Raw genomic sequence first — 16603 nt, 5'->3', positions numbered from 1 at the left:
GTCTGTAAGATGTGTATGATTTAGAATCAAGGTACAACAGGTTTTCTAAGATTTTTTTACACAGCAGATGTTCTCCAGGGGCCTGTACCATGAATGTTGCAGAACAAACTCAGGGTTACAGGATTAGTTTTGGGTTGCCAAAACCAAACGAACGTGATCAAGCTTTGTTGGCACCATGAAGCAGCTCCAGGAGTTTCTTTGTCAACTCAAGCTTTGATCCTGAAGCTAAGATTAGTTTGTGCGCGCGTGCACATGAACGAGTGACGTCGGGATCGCTAAACCAATCGCGCTCAACATGGATAGAGGGAGTTCCGTAGGTTTCTTAGGAAATAATTATGCGCAAATATTAGTAACACAAAAATGTATGTCAGCCACGGAGTAATACTGTTTCTGCTGTCTACACAAGAGAGAACGGTTTCAGAAACACTGCTGATTGAGTTAATGCACAAGTTGAACGACTATATAGTACACACATTTACTGTAGTATACTGTAGTAAGGTAAATATTACAGTAATGTAATATTATGTGTATTATGTATGTGTGTGCCCCCACAGTGGATGAACATATCCTGCTAACATTAGTTATCATTTAGTTTACCTTTATTAATGAGGATGAAGCACATGATGAAGTGAAACGATCTGTGTGCTGACAAAGTTAAAGAGATAAATGTACTGTACTATTCATTATGGCACAAGTGTGAATGTGAGGATTTATATTTTATGTTACTGGTGTCTCTGTTATTGTAGGACATTTCACAACCTTCCCCAGAAACTGAAGTGTTTACCTTCATAGGTTAAAGAAGAAATGTGAACAAAATACACTATAGAGAAGCTTACTCTTAATACAGAAGGTTAAATAAAAAAATACCAGTATGTGAACTTAGTAGTCAGTTGAAGTGTTCATTTAAAAATCAGGTGGTCATCTCAATCCTGACTCTGGTTTGATTGAGGGCCATGTTGAAGTGCTTCTGCGGTCAGGATAACAAAAACCTCTGGCATACATAGGGACCCCCGTCTCCCACCAACAGGCTATCAAACAGCCCTGTTATAGAACAAAGAAGAGAAGATTGTAGTGAAGTTTGTATTTAATTAATTTAAAAGGTTTTGTACTGTTCCCCATTTGCTTTACCTTCCTTAAAGCACTGACAAAATGCATAGGGAATGTTGTAGGCATTATAAGTATAAAAAACGTCTTATACATTTAAAAATGTAGGTTTACTGTATGATACATTATTTAGGTTAATTGTAAGTGTAACTTGATAACAAAAAGATTAAAATAGCAGTGTTAAAAAATATGTGATGTCACCTATCAATTTATGGTTTTGTCTATATCTTACCGTTGCTGTTTAATAGAAAGTTTCTTCAGTGGACAAAGAAGATAAAAGTGAAACTGGAAGTGTTCCTAGATGTTCTGCACCACAGACAAGAATGTAAAAAATGCAATGCAAAGAAATACATATTGTATGCAGTACAATAAAATAATGGAATATTAATACATTTAATATCATCTCTAAAATCAGATTTTACCAACATAGTAACCATTACTTGATTTTATATTTGTTATATATATTTACATCTTTTTATGTTAGTATTTTTATTTGATTAAACATTATTAAAAATAACTAGCCATTTTCACACGCACTGTGAGTTAGTTGCCTTACTTCTATGTAAATTTGCTCGCCGCTGATTGGTTTATTTTCGGTGCGAGATCTCTAATCTAGATCATAGCCTGCTCCGGAGCAGGTTAGCCGTGCAGCGTAAGTTACCATGGCGATGAACACCGATTACAGCTGAGTTACTTTCATGGTACCTTAAACCCAGGGTTGGCGCAAAGTAATCCTAAACTTACCTGGCTAGCCACCTAAACCGGCTTCATGGTACAGGCCCCAGATCTCCAGGAGCCTTATTTGTCAACAGATACTCTCTCCGGTCCCGTCTCTATTCCCGCCATCTCGTTTCCTCGTTTGCTTTCCTTGAGTGTTTGATTCCCCACACCTGTCCCTTGTTAATTAGCCTTTGTTAGTCTCCCTTTAAAATCCCCTCGTGTCTCTCGTCTGGTGCTGGTTCGTTTTGTAGTGTCCCGTGTCTCACGGTCTTGCCTAGTCCGAATAATATGTTGTTCTTGCGCCTATACATGTTTGAATAGTGTAAGTCCTGTTTCAGTTTATATATTATTTTACTTATTTACCTCGTCCACTTGTTTTGCCCCCCTCGAGTTTAGTTTTGGTTTATGTTTTATACGTATCGATAGTCCCCTTTTTTGTCTTCCCCATCGTTTGTGTTTCATTTGTGTATTTTTGTAATAAAGTCTTCTGTTTCCTGTTCTTCTGCACCTGGGTCCTCATTTGGAAATTCAGACACATTTTATTGAAAGCACAATGTAAAAGACCCACTTAACAGAACAATATATGAAAACGAGCATGGCGCATTAGAACATATCGAAATTTATCAACAATGATAACTCACACTGGTGTGCGTAAGAACCGTGCATACACGTTCAATAAAAACAGATAAAAACAGATTTATTTGTCTAAATTTCATTCGTAAGACAAAATATAGAAGCTTTTCTACGTCCTTTTGATAAATGAGGCCCCAGATCTTTGGCAGACGTAGATGTACCTGTCCTGCGCTATCTTGTCCCATAGCTAAACTTATGGCGTCCCTTTCGGTCCAAAACAATAACTACCCAGCACACACACGTCTCACTCAACGCGACGTCTGCGTCTTCCGAGCGTGACGTCTGCGTCTGCCGAGCGTGACGTCTGCGTCTGTTGCTTGACTCGCCCAACTGCCGAACGTGACGTTTGCGTCTCACTGAACGCGACGTCTGCGTCTGCCTGAACATACAACCAGTTTTATGTGTTTATACTGACAATACCTTTAAACAGTTATTAACTGAAAGTAAGCGAATTCTTTCTTTTTGGAATAGTAAATTAAAGTTTGAGTATGTTGTAATCATTTGACTGATCTCACATTGACCTTGCTTATTCTTGCTCACAACATATTATCACATTCCCAAGGGGTAATATCTCATGGCCACGACAAAACTTAGTGAAACGAGCATGTCCCCTCCCGTTCGCCCTACACGTGAGATTGGTCAACGTGGAAAATGTATTCACTCAAATTATCCCGTTCTTTTGGATATGTTTTGGATTTCAAAAATCAGTGATTGCCATTCTTCATTTTTTTGGTTTATTCTGTAATCATTGCATGCATCACTAATAAATATTCTAAAAACAAAAATATTTTCGATTGTGATGAATATATATATCAATTAGTGACAGAATGAAATGTATTGTTTGTGGTCAATTTTGACAGCTGTTTGGAGGATTATTTTATGAGGCCAAACTCTTTCTACTTTGCTGTAGGCCTTTACTGAAAGGCTGAATACGTTAAAGCCAACCTAATCACTGTAGCCTGACAGATGAACAAATAAAATTAAAACCTTATGAATAAATAGGATATCTTGTAAGATACTGCATGATCCAAATATAGTATTATTTGATACATTTTTAAAGTTTTCATTACATTTTGGGCATTGAATCCATGCTGAATCCACCCTTCTGATGGGATCAGTTTAATCCAGATTTTTTGGAACAAAGTGATCCAAATCCTACAAAAAAGTTCTGAAAAACCCAAACTAAAGGTTTGATCCGGATCAAAACCAAGATTGGATTACGTGATCTAATCCGATTATGTAATCCGTTTTTTCTTTTGAAAAACACATTTTCAAGATTTGATCCAATCCGTTATCCAAAATCCTGGATTACTTTTGAAAAACCGGGCCCTGGAAATAGTGCTACGTTGCTGTATTACTGTTAGCAGATAATTATGTAATGTTTTAATGCTACTTAATTATTGGTAACATTCATGTTTAATGTAACATTAATGTTTAATGTTACTAAACACTTTTAATGTTACTAAATCAAGAAGTTACTTACGGATATAAGTGGGAATTATCGAACTTTCGAGGGCAGCAACGTGAGACTGGACCCAGCTAAAATATAAATTTATTTCAGTCCTTTGTACTCTTATCACTATCTTAAATATTTTTATAATTGGGTTCTCTCTTCTTGTTTAATTTGAAAAGCTGTTTTCTCCTCAGATCTTTAGATCCCTCCATGGATATCAGAAAATTGCTATATAAGCTATAATAATGTACATATTATATATCTAGTAGTGAATGTTTTTCTGCTCACCGTGCATATTGTTTTAATTGGCTGAACATAAGTCTTCCATGTACATTTCTCTTCACACCATAACCCTACATTCCTAACTCTTTTACACTTTCCATACTTTTGACCACATTGTTCAACTTCTCTTTCCCGTAAATAACATAACTGACATCTTTAGAAACCATAACCCAACGTTCAGCCTTTATAACCTTATGAGTACCTTAACTGAGATTTAATATTCTTGCATCACTTCCATACAGTGGGAACATTTCTTGTTCCCCTGCGGATTTTGAAAGTTTACCTGTTTATGAAGAAATTAAGCTTCTATAATGTTTATGGTAGTTTTTACTTTAAAGGATAGAGACAGAACATCAATCAAAAATCCATAAAAAGAAACATTAAAAAAAGGTTATAAATTGTTTTGCAATTCGGTGAGTAAAATTAGTATTTGATCTGTGTCCCACTGATTATATACTGTATTAATAGGTATAGGTTATGTGCTTATATGTTACACAAATTACTCCTGTCACTTTAGGAAATTACTCCTGATGTCAGTTTGTTAGGTTTAAAAAGAAGCCTGCCATCACAATCTGTATATTCCATCGCAACCTCTTCACCATGGTCAAGACTAGATTAATAGCTGTCAAAGGTTATCAGGGACAAGATTGTAGACTGACACAATGCTTTGGGCTACATACAGAAGCTTAATGAGAAGGAGACAACTGTTGGTGTGATTATTTGGAAATAGAAGAAATCAACAGTAAAATGATCCAGAAAAGGCTTAGGAGAAAGTGCTGTGGTCAGATGGAGCCAAAATTAACTCTCTGTTTTTGGAGGGAGAGAAATGCTGACTATGACCCCAAGAACACTGTCTCTTTAGTCAAGCACATTATGTTTTGGGGCTTTTTCTCTGCTATGGGAACAGTATGCCTTCACCAGATTGGGGAGGTGAGGGACGGTTCCATTTACTGTTAAATCTTGGACGAGAACCTCCTCACCTCAACAAGAACACTGAAGATGCGTAGTGGATCGGCCTTCAACATGACAGAGACCTAAAACATATTGCTAAGACCACCAAGGAGTGGCTCAAAGAGAAGCACAATGCAATAGAAATCAAAGACTAAACCAGTTCTTCATTCTTCCACCTATGCACCTTTCATGCAGTTGAATTAGTACTAAACAAATAAGTACTAATTCAAGAAATTAGTTAAATTAACAATATGATATTTGGCTGAGAAACAGCTATCAAAATCAGAGGATGCCAAAAAACTACTTATTTATGTAATAATAAATTCAGTACTGTGACAAATGTTAGATTGAAAATACGTAATGATTATAGCTTCTAAGTGTGGTTTAAAATGAGAGCTTTGAATTGTTCAATGCCTTGCATCACCAGTTTTGTCATTTTATCAGATGGCAGAAGCAGCCTTTGCATTTGTTATGCATTAAATTATGGTTGAAAACAATGTAGAAAACAGTAGATTTGAAGATGTTCTGGACTTTGAAGTCCCAGAATAAGAATATTGTGTTATATTCATTTCTGCTTTATCAGATTTGGAGGAAATCTTCTGCTTTAGTTTTTATTTACCCTGACAGAATTTTCTTGGCATCACAAAAGAGTAAAAAATAAAACACAAATAAAATGAAATGGACCTGTTGTATATTAGTTGTTTTTGACTTGTGTAAAATTAATAAGGTCAAATATAAAAAAAGGTTTAAAATATTATTTTGTTTAAATAAGTGAAGGAAACTGCTCTAAACTTTTGCGATAATGCGGCATGGCAGACCAATTTTATTTACGTCCCCACCAATGTCAAAATCAAAATTTCGCCCTTGCCTATAACCATAATCACAGAATACTATTTCATTTGTTATATTCAACACTGTATATACAATAAACAAAAATACAATAATATGACATTGTCCAGTAAATTAGTAAAACCTTGCAAATACACACACACAAGATTATTATTATTTAACATAAAAAAGATATGGCTTGGCAAACCATTTAATGTTGCATTTATGCCACCTACTGGAAATAGAGTGAAACACAGATCAAATAAATGCAAGCGTTTATTTATTTATAAAGCACAAAAAGCACTAATAAACTGTACACAGCAGTGGTCACCACATTTTAAAGTGGTGTTTATTTGTTATACTGAATTATATCGGAAAACGTGGCAGGAATAATCGATCGCATCAGAACAATATAAACATCAGAAAGTCGTAATAACATGCCCAACATATAATGATATAACCATGGTTTTGGACTTAAATGTATTTCACGAACACTTTAAACAAAGCATTACAAACTGCATAAACTAAGATTTACAGCTGGTCCTTACCAGTGTGTAACACAACTAACAGAATGTCAAGTAAACAACAGATGATCATTAGTTCCTAGGACAGACGCAGACGTCACGTTCAGTGAAAGGAATGAGTGAAGTGAAAGTTAACAAAGTAGTATGGCGTTCCTAAGGGTCCAAATACATGACTTTGCAGCACACATTCGTCTCACTGAACGTCTAACTCCACGTCTTAACTTTTTTTTTATTCTGCTATTTATTGCATTGAATTCAAGACGCAGACGAGACGTTGACGTGACGTAGACGTCACGTAAATCACGTGCAGCAGTGAAGCGTCCAGTTAGGCGTCACGTGTCATTCACGTGTAGCAGTGAAGTAATTTGTTGTCATTTTTGCTAACACGTGTTGTAACACGCTCCTATACACGGTTCAATGCAGTGTGTCAAGCGTCTACTTTGTTAACTTTCACTTCACTCATTCCTCTCACTGAACGTGACGTCTGCGTCTGTCCTAGGAACTAATGATCATCTGTTGTTTACTTGACATTCTGTTAGTTGTGTTACACACTGGTAAGGACCAGCTGTAAATCTTAGTTTATGCAGTTTGTAATGCTTTGTGTAAAGTGTTCGTGAAATACATTTAAGTCCAAAACCATGGTTATATCATTATATGTTGGGCATGTTATTACGACTTTCTGATGTTTATATTGTTCTGATGCGATCGATTATTCCTGCCACGTTTTCCGATATAATTCAGTATAACAAATAAACACCACTTTAAAATGTGGTGACCACTGCTGTGTACAGTTTATTAGTGCTTTTTGTGCATTATAAATAAATAAACGCTTGCATTTATTTGATCTGTGTTTCACTCTATTTCCAGTAGGTGGCATAAATGCAATATTAAATGGTTTGCCAAGCCATATCTTTTTTATGTTAAATAATAATAATCTTGTGTGTGTGTATTTGCAAGGTTTTACTAATTTACTGGACAATGTCATATTATTGTATTTTTGTTTATTGTATATACAGTGTTGAATATAACAAATTAAATAGTATTCTGTGATTATGGTTATAGGCAAGGGCGAAATTTTGATTTTGACATTGGTGGGGACGTAAATAAAATTGGTCTGCCAAGCCGCATTGTCGCAAAAGTTTAGAGCAGTTTCCTTCACTTATTTAAACAAAATAATATTTTAAAGCTTTTTTTATATTTGACCTTATTAATTTTACACAAGTCAAAAACAACTAATATACAACAGGTCCATTTCATTTTATTTGTGTTTTATTTTTTACTCTTTTGTGATGCCAAGAAAATTCTGTCAGGGTAAATAAAAACTAAAGCAGAAGATTTCCTCCAAATCTGATAAAGCAGAAATGAATATAACACAATATTCTTATTCTGGGACTTCAAAGTCCAGAACGTCTTCAAATCTACTGTTTTCTACATTGTTTTCAACCATAATTTAATGCATAACAAATGCAAAGGCTGCTTCTGCCATCTGATAAAATGACAAAACTGGTGATGCAAGGCATTGAACAATTCAAAGCTCTCATTTTAAACCACACTTAGAAGCTATAATCATTACGTATTTTCAATCTAACATTTGTCACAGTACAGAATTTATTATTACATAAATAAGTAGTTTTTTGGCATCCTCTGATTTTGATAGCTGTTTCTCAGCCAAATGTCATATTGTTAATTTAACTAATTTCTTGAATTAGTACTTATTTGTTTAGTACTAATTCAACTGCATGAAAGGTGCATAGGTGGAAGAATGAAGAACTGGTTTAGTCTTTGATTTCTATTGCATTGTGCTTCTCTTTGAGCCACTCCTTGGTGGTCTTAGCAATATGTTTTAGGTCTCTGTCATGTTGAAGGCCGATCCACTACGCATCTTGAGTGTTCTTGTTGAGGTGAGGAGGTTCTCGTCCAAGATTTAACAGTAAATGGAACCGTCCCTCACCTCCCCAATCTGGTGAAGGCATACTGTTCCCATAGCAGAGAAAATGCCCCAAAACATAATGTGCTTGACTAAAGAGACAGTGTTCTTGGGGTCATAGTCAGCATTTCTCTCCCTCCAAAAACAGAGAGTTAATTTTGGCTCCATCTGACCACAGCACTTTCTCCTAAGCCTTTTCTGGATCATTTTACTGTTGATTTCTTCTATTTCCAAATAATCACACCAACAGTTGTCTCCTTCTCATTAAGCTTCTGTATGTAGCCCAAAGCATTGTGTCAGTCTACAATCTTGTCCCTGATAACCTTTGACAGCTATTAATCTAGTCTTGACCATGGTGAAGAGGTTGCGATGGAATATACAGATTGTGATGGCAGGCTTCTTTTTTAAACCTAACAAACTGACATCAGGAGTAATTTCCTAAAGTGACAGGAGTAATTTGTGTAACATATAAGCACATAACCTATACCTATTAATACAGTATATAATCAGTGGGAGCCAGATCAAATACTAATTTTACTCACCGAATTGCAAAACAATTTATAACCTTTTTTAATGTTTCTTTTTATGGATTTTTGATTGATGTTCTGTCTCTATCCTTTAAAGTAAAAACTACCATAAACATTATAGAAGCTTAATTTCTTCATAAACAGGTAAACTTTCAAAATCCGCAGGGGAACAAGAAATGTTCCCACTGTATGGAAGTGATGCAAGAATATTAAATCTCAGTTAAGGTACTCATAAGGTTATAAAGGCTGAACGTTGGGTTATGGTTTCTAAAGATGTCAGTTATGTTATTTACGGGAAAGAGAAGTTGAACAATGTGGTCAAAAGTATGGAAAGTGTAAAAGAGTTAGAAATGTAGGGTTATGGTGTGAAGAGAAATGTACATGGAAGACTTATGTTCAGCCAATTAAAACAATATGCACGGTGAGCAGAAAAACATTCACTACTAGATATATAATATGTACATTATTATAGCTTATATAGCAATTTTCTGATATCCATGGAGGGATCTAAAGATCTGAGGAGAAAACAGCTTTTCAAATTAAACAAGAAGAGAGAACCCAATTATAAAAATATTTAAGATAGTGATAAGAGTACAAAGGACTGAAATAAATTTATATTTTAGCTGGGTCCAGTCTCACGTTGCTGCCCTCGAAAGTTCGATAATTCCCACTTATATCCGTAAGTAACGTCTTGATTTAGTAACATTAAAAGTGTTTAGTAACATTAAACATTAATGTTACCAATAATTAAGTAGCATTAAAACATTACATAATTATCTGCTAACAGTAATACAGCAACGTAGCACTATTTCCAGGGCCCGGTTTTTCAAAAGTAATCCAGGATTTTGGATAACGGATTGGATCAAATCTTGAAAATGTGTTTTTCAAAAGAAAAAACGGATTACATAATCGGATTAGATCACGTAATCTCATCTTGGTTTTGATCCGGATCAAACCTTTAGTTTGGGTTTTTCAGAACTTTTTTGTAGGATTTGGATCACTTTGTTCCAAAAAATCTGGATTAAACTGATCCCATCAGAAGGGTGGATTCAGCATGGATTCAATGCCCAAAATGTAATGAAAACTTTAAAAATGTATCAAATAATACTATATTTGGATCATGCAGTATCTTACAAGATATCCTATTTATTCATAAGGTTTTAATTTTATTTGTTCATCCGTCAGGCTACAGTGATTAGGTTGGCTTTAACGTATTCAGCCTTTCAGTAAAGGCCTACAGCAAAGTAGAAAGAGTTTGGCCTCATAAAATAATCCTCCAAACAGCTGTCAAAATTGACCACAAACAATACATTTCATTCTGTCACTAATTGATATATATATTCATCACAATCGAAAATATTTTTGTTTTTAGAATATTTATTAGTGATGCATGCAATGATTACAGAATAAACCAAAAAAAATGAAGAATGGCAATCACTGATTTTTGAAATCCAAAACATATCCAAAAGAACGGGATAATTTGAGTGAATACATTTTCCACGTTGACCAATCTCACGTGTAGGGCGAACAGGAGGGCACATGCTCGTTTCACTAAGTTTTGTCGTGGCCATGAGATATTACCCCTTGGGAATGTGATAATATGTTGTGAGCAAGAATAAGCAAGGTCAATGTGAGATCAGTCAAATGATTACAACATACTCAAACTTTAATTTACTATTCCAAAAAGAAAGAATTCGCTTACTTTCAGTTAATAACTGTTTAAAGGTATTGTCAGTATAAACACATAAAACTGGTTGTATGTTCAGGCAGACGCAGACGTCGCGTTCAGTGAGACGCAAACGTCACGTTCGGCAGTTGGGCGAGTCAAGCAACAGACGCAGACGTCACGCTCGGCAGACGCAGACGTCACGCTCGGAAGACGCAGACGTCACGTTGAGTGAGACGTGTGTGTGCTGCAAAGTCATGTATTTGGACCCTTAGGAACGCCATAAAGTAGACGCTTGACACACTGCATTGAACCGTGTATAGGAGCGTGTTACAACACGTGTTAGCAAAAATGACAACAAATTACTTCACTGCTACACGTGAATGACACGTGACGCCTAACTGGACGCTTCACTGCTGCACGTGATTTACGTGACGTCTACGTCACGTCAACGTCTCGTCTGCGTCTTGAATTCAATGCAATAAATAGCAGAATAAAAAAAAAGTTAAGACGTGGAGTTAGACGTTCAGTGAGACGAATGTGTGCTGCAAAGTCATGTATTTGGACCCTTAGGAACGCCATATAAACTGCCCCCCGCCAGCATTGGATCATTTCAATGCTGCTGTGCTCTGCATCTGCATTCATCAAACAATGATAAAAATGAATAATTATAATCATATTTTAAATATAAATATTTCAATAAACGAATCGTTTTATTGCTCCAACTAATATAAAGTAGGCTACATATTTTATCTTACAAAATATTTTCAGGTTTAACAGCCAAGTTTTAACCACCTGTACTCCATTAAACTGTGCTGCCTATAAAAGCACATGGTTATCTCAGCCTACTGCCAACTTTTTATGTAATGTCTAAACCTGCCCTAGTGAATTTCTGCCTTTTCTTTTCTTCCAAAACAACACACACTACGGGTAATAATAATATAGATAATATACATTTAACACAAGAGTTGGCGGTTTAGGTGTTTGGGTTTACTGTGATTGTAGAAGGTCAGGCTTAATTTGCATATTGTTAATTTACCTGAATTACCAACTGTTTTTATGTTTGGTGATAGTTGTCCTGTTGTCCAGAGCCATGAAACAATCCATTGTTCTTAGGAAAAATCCCCCTGGTCCTGCACATCCTTTGCTTTCCTAACACCTTCTGCATATTGGACCTCTTACCAATAGTAATTATGATGTTGAGATCTATAATGTCACTTGAAGGCAAGTTATACTGTACAACTATTACAAAAGGTGCAACCACTCACTGACGAGCTACTAACAAGCTACTAACTCGAAATTGGAAATGGCCTTTAGCGCCACCTTACTGTAGCTTACTGCAATGTTCACATATTCATAAAGTTATAAATGAACGAACAAAGAATAAAATCATCAAACACATGAGTAAAAATACACAAAAAGATAACCTAGTCATACAAGACAAAAACTTACAATTTTCCCCTTTAAGTTGTCTCTTAACAGGGCCCCAAAAAACGTAAAACTAGAAAGGACCCTAAATAAGAAGGCCAGCATATCGCCTGTTTATAACACATAGAATGATCAAAAAACACTCGAAGAAGAATGCAAATGCATGTATTCTCAACACCAATATTAGTATTTTATTTTTCTTAAAAGCCCATAAATTTGTTTTTTTAAGGGCAGGACATTACAAACATGATCAACTACCTATTTACGCGACGTCCCGTTGTCAGGACCAGCAATCATGGGCTCGAAGAAGCATCGCAGGAGTAGATCGCGCTCTGGATCTAGAGACAGAGACCGCAGCAGAGGCAGAAATGCCCGGTCGAGGTCTCCCGAAGATAGCCACGGTCGGAACCGCAGACGAGACCGGTCAGACAGCAGCGGAGATTCCGCAAGGCCGTCCCGACACCGAGGCAGAGAGTCCGGCCACTCCAGCGATTCTGACCGCGAACAGAGAGGCAGAGGAGCGCGTTCACGCGGAAGATCTAAAGAAAGAGATTGGTACTTAAAAACACAGAATGTTTGTTTAAATATCTTTATATTTTCAAGCAGAGTTTTATCTTTCTTTCTTGTTGATCAACTTATGATATCAGTGTATATAATTGCGTATCTAACTGTATTCATATTCTTGTCACTGTATTTACTTTACTTTACTTAAATTTATAGTCCAGGGGGTCGTATGAATTGTAGCTATTTACATTTGACAGACGGTTTTGCTGCTTACAAAAATATGTTCTGGTGTGTTCCCTATTGATCAAACTCATACACTTTGTACAATACTAAAGCATTTGTTTATGTTTAATGTGTTGTTCTAGCTCTCCAAGTGACAGTCGTAGTGACCACAAGAAACACAAGAAAAAGACAAAGCACAAGGATGAGAAGAACAGCAGAAGAAAGAGCAGATCCTCCTCCCGGTCCAGCACAGAGTCCGGGCAAAGCAAAGCGAGAGATGGCAGGAGCAGCAGCGAAAGAGAAAACAGGAGACGGCCCAGCAGAAGTCCCACCAGAGAGAGACGAAGGAGCAGAGAGAGAAGAGACCACGACAGGCGAGGGAAACGCTCAGATTCTGCCGCCTCAAGTTCCTCCAGCTCCTCGGCCGACTCTGATAGAGAAAGAAAGAATGCACAGGGCACCGCCTCGGGCAAAGAGGATAAGAAGAAACAGAAGGACATGATGAAAGCACTGGAGACTCCAGAGGAAAAGAGAACCAGACGTTTGGCTAAGAAAGAGGCTAAAGAGAGGAAGAAGAGGGAGAAGATGGGCTGGAGTGAGGAGTACATGGGCTACACCAACGCAGACAATCCGTTTGGAGATAACAACCTGCTCGGCACCTTTAAGTGGCAAAAGGTGAGTGAGGCTTAATGAATGCTGGGATCCAAATACATAATGGCTTTGTAGTGATGTGTAAAGTGACCTTCTCCTGTATGTGTGTTTATCAGGCTCTAGTGAAAAAGGGCATTGGCCATTTGTCAGAGAAAGAACTGAAGGAGAGGAATAAACTCATCCAGGAGGAAAACCGAAGAGAACTGCAAAAGGTACAAAATGCTTTTTTTTTAACATTTATACAAACACGTTTATACAAAATGACCTGCAGTTCATTTAAGACATACATCTTTGTATTTCTTCACATTTAACCTCTGACATGAGTGTTGCAAGTTGTGTTTTACCAGTTGAGTTACAGAAAGAGCCGGTCAAAGAAATGTGTGGAATCTCTATATTCGTGCTTGTTTTTTATCTTGTGATTCAATTTGTGCAAGCACGCTTGGACATGAAGCTCTTTCTGTTTGGAAAACTTTGCGATAGTCTCCAAAAAATGAAACTTGGGTCATAATTTACTAGCCCTCGATGATCTAAATCTGTTTGCTGTTATTTATGTTGTGGAACACAAAAGCAAAATGTTTCAAAATGTCTCCGTGTTCAGGTGAAGCAGCTGCGTCTGGAGAGAGAGCGTGAGAAATCCATGCGTGAGCTGGAGCTGGAGATGTTGCAGAGAGAGAAAGAGGCGGAGCATTTTAAAACATGGGCAGAGCAAGAAGACAACTTTCACCTGCACCAGGCCAAACTGAGGTAACACAAACATGCCCTAAATTATTATTTGTGTTAGGATTTAAAAGTATACTTGCTGGTATATTCAAGGGTAGGGATGGGTACCGAAACTCGGTACTTCATCGGTCTCGGGGCTAAATTATAAAAGACCGAAGTATCGATAAGCTCTGACGTTAACGGTTCTGCTGTCGGTACTGGAGAAATTAAGAAAAACATTTATAAACTATTTATTATTGCTAAATAAACGTTACCTAGCATATTTTAACTGACCAACCATTTCTAATTTGCGATAATATTAAAGACATTTACCTGCATTTTTGTTATTCGCAATCTCGCTCGCGAAATGTCCGTCTGTACCACACTACACAGAGCTCGCACGCACACAACACCAAGCTCGCGCTTAATAGAGTGACGATTGCGGAGAGAACCAAACGCTCTAAAGTCTGGTTAAATTTTACTCGAGTGGATGCAGATAATGCTCGTTGCAACAAGTGCAACAAGACTTTTGCTTGTAAGAGCGGAAACACAAGTAATCTGGCTAAACATATCTCTAAAGTGCATTATGTACAGACAGATAAATGCAAATTTTTCGACTGCCTGCTAGCTAAGAGTTCATCATCCACGTCCTCAGGTACGTATGCTAGCCTAGCAGTCTTCCTAAATAACACAGACATAAACATTGCATAAGATTTCTTTAAATTAGTATGTAATAATTTAATAAACACACATCACATAAAAAATAGCCTGCATATAAATCAGCAGTAGCCTAAATAAATCTTAAACATAAAAAATGCTTTCACAGTACTGCATTTAAAATGGATGAATAATAATAAATTATGCTTAAGAAATTATAAAGCAGAGCTTACCTAAAAAATTAATTTGAAGAGATGAAATACAAAAACTTTTATGTGTTTGTGTGTTTATACATATTATGTCCCTATTTATCATAAGTACTAAATGCACAAACACACATATGAAGGAAATATGTGCTACACTACACACATCCTCACAAAAGAGAAGATCTCCAGCCACAACACAACAATACCATTTCTTTATTATTATTAAACAAAAACAAAATCACAAACAAATTTAGGACCACATGCATTTTATTTTAATTCTCTATGAATATTAGGCGGGTATCAGTCATCTTTTACCTGCATTAAGATATGTTAGGTCAACGAATGTAAAGAATAAGAATGTTTTAAATAGTGAAAAAAACTCCAGCTTTAGTTTTGTCTTTCATAAAAAAAACACAACAAAAAGTACCGATAAGAGTACCGTTAAAGTACCGGATCGTTAAGTGGTATCGATAAAAGTAGTAGTACCTTTAAAACCTTAACGATACCCATCCCTATTCAAGGGTTAGTTTACCCAAAAAATAACATTCTTGTATCATTTATTCATCCTAATGTCATTCCAAACATTTGTTCGCAGAACACAACATGTTGATAACCAGACAACATTGACTTTTATTGAAATAATTTTTATTTTTGGGTGAACTTCAATATCACCGTAAAAACGGATTGATATCTAGGAGCTGGGTTGAGCTCACCTTGTGTGATTGCAACGTAATGCCTATCTATGATGTTACACAGGTCTAAGATCCGTATCCGTGATGGTCGAGCAAAGCCCATCGACCTGCTGGCTAAATACATCAGTGCAGAAGATGATGATCTGTCAGTGGAGATGCACGAGCCGTACACCTTTCTCAACGGCCTCACCGCAACAGACATGGAAGACCTGCTGGAGGACATCAAGGTGAGTGTCAGAGAAAGTTTTTTTTTTAGCGTTGTGTGCTACTATTTTTGAAAAGACATGTGCAATGTGTATATACATTTTCTGTATGTGAGGTACTGGTATTGTGTGCTCTTTTTTTTTTGACATATTTCAAGTATGCAACTCATCATTTAAATGTCTACATTCATCATGGAGGTTTACATGGAGCTGGAACAGGGCAAGAATGTGGATTTCTGGAGGGATATGACCACCATTACCGAAGATGAAATCGGCAAACTACGGAAGCTGGAGACGTCAGGGAAAGGACCAGGTGCTTTGACATTTACATTCATAATTCATACAGTCTTATAATTGACATGTATGTCAATTTAAGGGGTTTGGAACCCTAACATCATGTCTTGGTGTTTCTTCATCTTCTCTGGTAGAAGGTGAGATTCTAGTGAAGGTAGGAAAAAGATTTGATTGGAGCAGAACGTTATTGCTTTAGACAAATAGGACCCTTCAGACCAAAGAAAAAACTATGAGCACATTTGTAGTTATGCTTTATTTACTTTACATTGATTTACATTGCCTGTAGAGCAGCATATATTGAAGGGATTGTTCACCCCAAAAGGGAAATTTTCTCATCATTTACTCACCCTCATGTTATTTCGAACCTGTATGAATTTATTTCCTCTGTAAAACACATAGGAAGAGATCTTAAAGAATGTTCGAAATTACATG

At 36.6% G+C, this 16603-nt stretch overlaps 1 protein-coding gene across 1 annotated transcript in view; it reads left to right on the top strand.

The window, feature by feature from the left end:
• The first annotated feature begins 12328 nt into the window (after positions 1 to 12328).
• Positions 12329 to 16603, top strand: part of cactin — a 7192-nt gene continuing 2917 nt past the window's right edge. The window contains exons 1-6 of the mRNA XM_056742858.1: positions 12329 to 12598; positions 12913 to 13444; positions 13537 to 13632; positions 14019 to 14164; positions 15739 to 15901; positions 16076 to 16190. Coding sequence (XP_056598836.1) covers positions 12339 to 12598; positions 12913 to 13444; positions 13537 to 13632; positions 14019 to 14164; positions 15739 to 15901; positions 16076 to 16190 — 1312 coding nt within the window. The 5' untranslated portion in view covers positions 12329 to 12338. The remainder of the gene's footprint in view (positions 12599 to 12912; positions 13445 to 13536; positions 13633 to 14018; positions 14165 to 15738; positions 15902 to 16075; positions 16191 to 16603) is intronic.

This window comes from Triplophysa dalaica, chromosome 3, assembly GCF_015846415.1.
Source record: "Triplophysa dalaica isolate WHDGS20190420 chromosome 3, ASM1584641v1, whole genome shotgun sequence".
Lineage (NCBI taxonomy): Eukaryota > Metazoa > Chordata > Actinopteri > Cypriniformes > Nemacheilidae > Triplophysa > Triplophysa dalaica.
This window is presented reverse-complemented; position numbering and strand designations above follow the sequence as displayed.